Source organism: Aplysia californica, unplaced genomic scaffold (genome assembly GCF_000002075.1).
Source record: "Aplysia californica isolate F4 #8 unplaced genomic scaffold, AplCal3.0 scaffold00362, whole genome shotgun sequence".
NCBI classification, from domain to species: domain Eukaryota; kingdom Metazoa; phylum Mollusca; class Gastropoda; order Aplysiida; family Aplysiidae; genus Aplysia; species Aplysia californica.
Window position 1 is genome coordinate 31,014 of NW_004797632.1, and position 1,840 is coordinate 32,853.

The 1,840-nt window shown below is 44.5% G+C and overlaps 1 protein-coding gene across 1 annotated transcript in view; it reads left to right on the forward strand.

Moving 5' to 3' along the window:
- Positions 1–162: 162 nt before the first annotated feature.
- The window catches only part of LOC101852033 (glutamine synthetase), a gene marked incomplete in the record, with an annotated part of 26,301 nt that continues 24,623 nt past the window's right edge, over positions 163–1,840 (forward strand). The window contains 1 exon segment of the mRNA XM_013085278.2: positions 163–575. Coding sequence (XP_012940732.1) covers positions 573–575 — 3 coding nt within the window.

Below are 1,840 nucleotides of genomic sequence, written 5' to 3' on the forward strand. Positions count from 1 at the left end.
CCCTCCCCGGGCTCCTCACTCGTCTTTTCCAACAAATCCAGCTCCCACTGTTTCCCGTCTCTCGCCCCTCACGCGAACAGTGCGTGCCACGAGGTTGACCCCTGAACTCTTGTGTTTTGACGCATGACACACACACACTCTATAAAGAGCAATGTTGTCGTGTCGTTGAACTCAGTATCGCCACTTCTCTCTCTTTATCCATTGAGCTGAGCTCTTACCACTTACCACCACAACTAAGATCTCTCTCTCTAACAACAGATGTTTGAGACGGATTAGTCCGTCGTGGTTATAAATTGAAGTAACTTTCCTTCGATAAGCTGTGAGATTGCTGCTACTAGATAGATCTACCTTTGATATTTGGGGACCGATATTTGTTATAACGGGAATACGTGTCCAACTGTTTCATCATAATCCTGATAACGTTTACAGTTGTCTGTTGAGAAGGTTGATAGTCTACGGCGTGTGCAACACGTGTTGAAAATTCAACTCGAAGACGAAACGTCCAGTCCAGACAGTCAAGTCCGACGAATTCATTCCAGCCAAGGGCCAAGAGTTGTAGACAGCCGAGAATCATGGTGAGTGTTTTGATAGATCTAGAGATATTAGATTTCTAGCTCCAGATTTAACATCAATCATAGCCTACATGTAGACAATGTAGACTAGACTCTTCTTTTTCTCCCTCTCAGTAGACTAAACTCTCTCTTCTTTTTCTCCCTCTCAGTAGACTAAACTCTTCTTTTTCTCCCTCTCAGTAGACTAGACTCTCTCTTCTTTTTCTCCCTCTCAGTAGACTAGACTCTCTCTTCTTTTTCTCCCTCTCAGTAGACTAGACTCTTCTTTTTCTCCCTCTCAGTAGACTAGACTCTTCTTTTTCTCCCTCTCAATTCTTTGTGTCCTCTTTTTCGGCCAGTTCTCTGACTCTTATAAGGGGTGCCCACTCGGCTGGCTGGATCCGGCCGATCGCCCGACTCGATGGCATGAGACTGAAAACGAACAATTTGTTTTTGAGGGGAACGAGTCGGGCGATCCAGTCCGTAGTTGGCTCCCTGTTGGAAAAGCAAACGTGTTTGTTTTCAGTTTCAGGCGACCGAGACGGGCGATCGACATGTTTGTTTTTGAGGCGACCGATTTTAGCGATCGGCCCGGCCCACCGTCCCCATCTGTAGTGGGCACCCCATGTGAGGCAGCGTGGTGGAATCAGGCTCTCGTCAATGTTTGGGCATGTAGAGTTATTAGTATCATCTGAAAGCTTGTTCACTTGTCTTTATTTGGTTGAAAAATATATCTATTTATCTTGAATACAAGTCGAGATATTTGTGAAAGAAGGAGGTGGGGCCGACCTGTTTTTAGAGGTAAAATTAGAGAGAAAATGGCCGCCAAGGATTAGCTATTACTTAGCTTAAGAGTCCGTGGTAACTGAAAATTTACATTTTTTTGTGCCTTTAATCAATGTTTTTCAGAAATATCCACACAGAAATGAGTTCTGTAATGGACATGAAAGGTGTGGAGCCAAAACACACACTTTTGATACAAATTCACAAACCTGCGGAAAAATGAGTTTCTTCACTTTGATTATTTGGACGAGAGCCTGATTCCGCCACGCTGCCTCTCATATTCTCTCTTTAATAAAATGTATCTTGGTTTTCAGTCGGTCAGTTTGGAGCGTAGGATGTCCATCGTTGTTTTCTTGCTGAGAACCTCTTGTCCCCATTGTCTTAACCCACCCCTCTAAAAAACGCTATCTGTTTTCCCAAAATCTCTCTCCCTCTCTCTCTCCCTCTCTCTCTCCCTCTCTCTCTCTCTCTCTCTCTCTCTCTCTCTCTCTCTCTCTCTCTCTCTC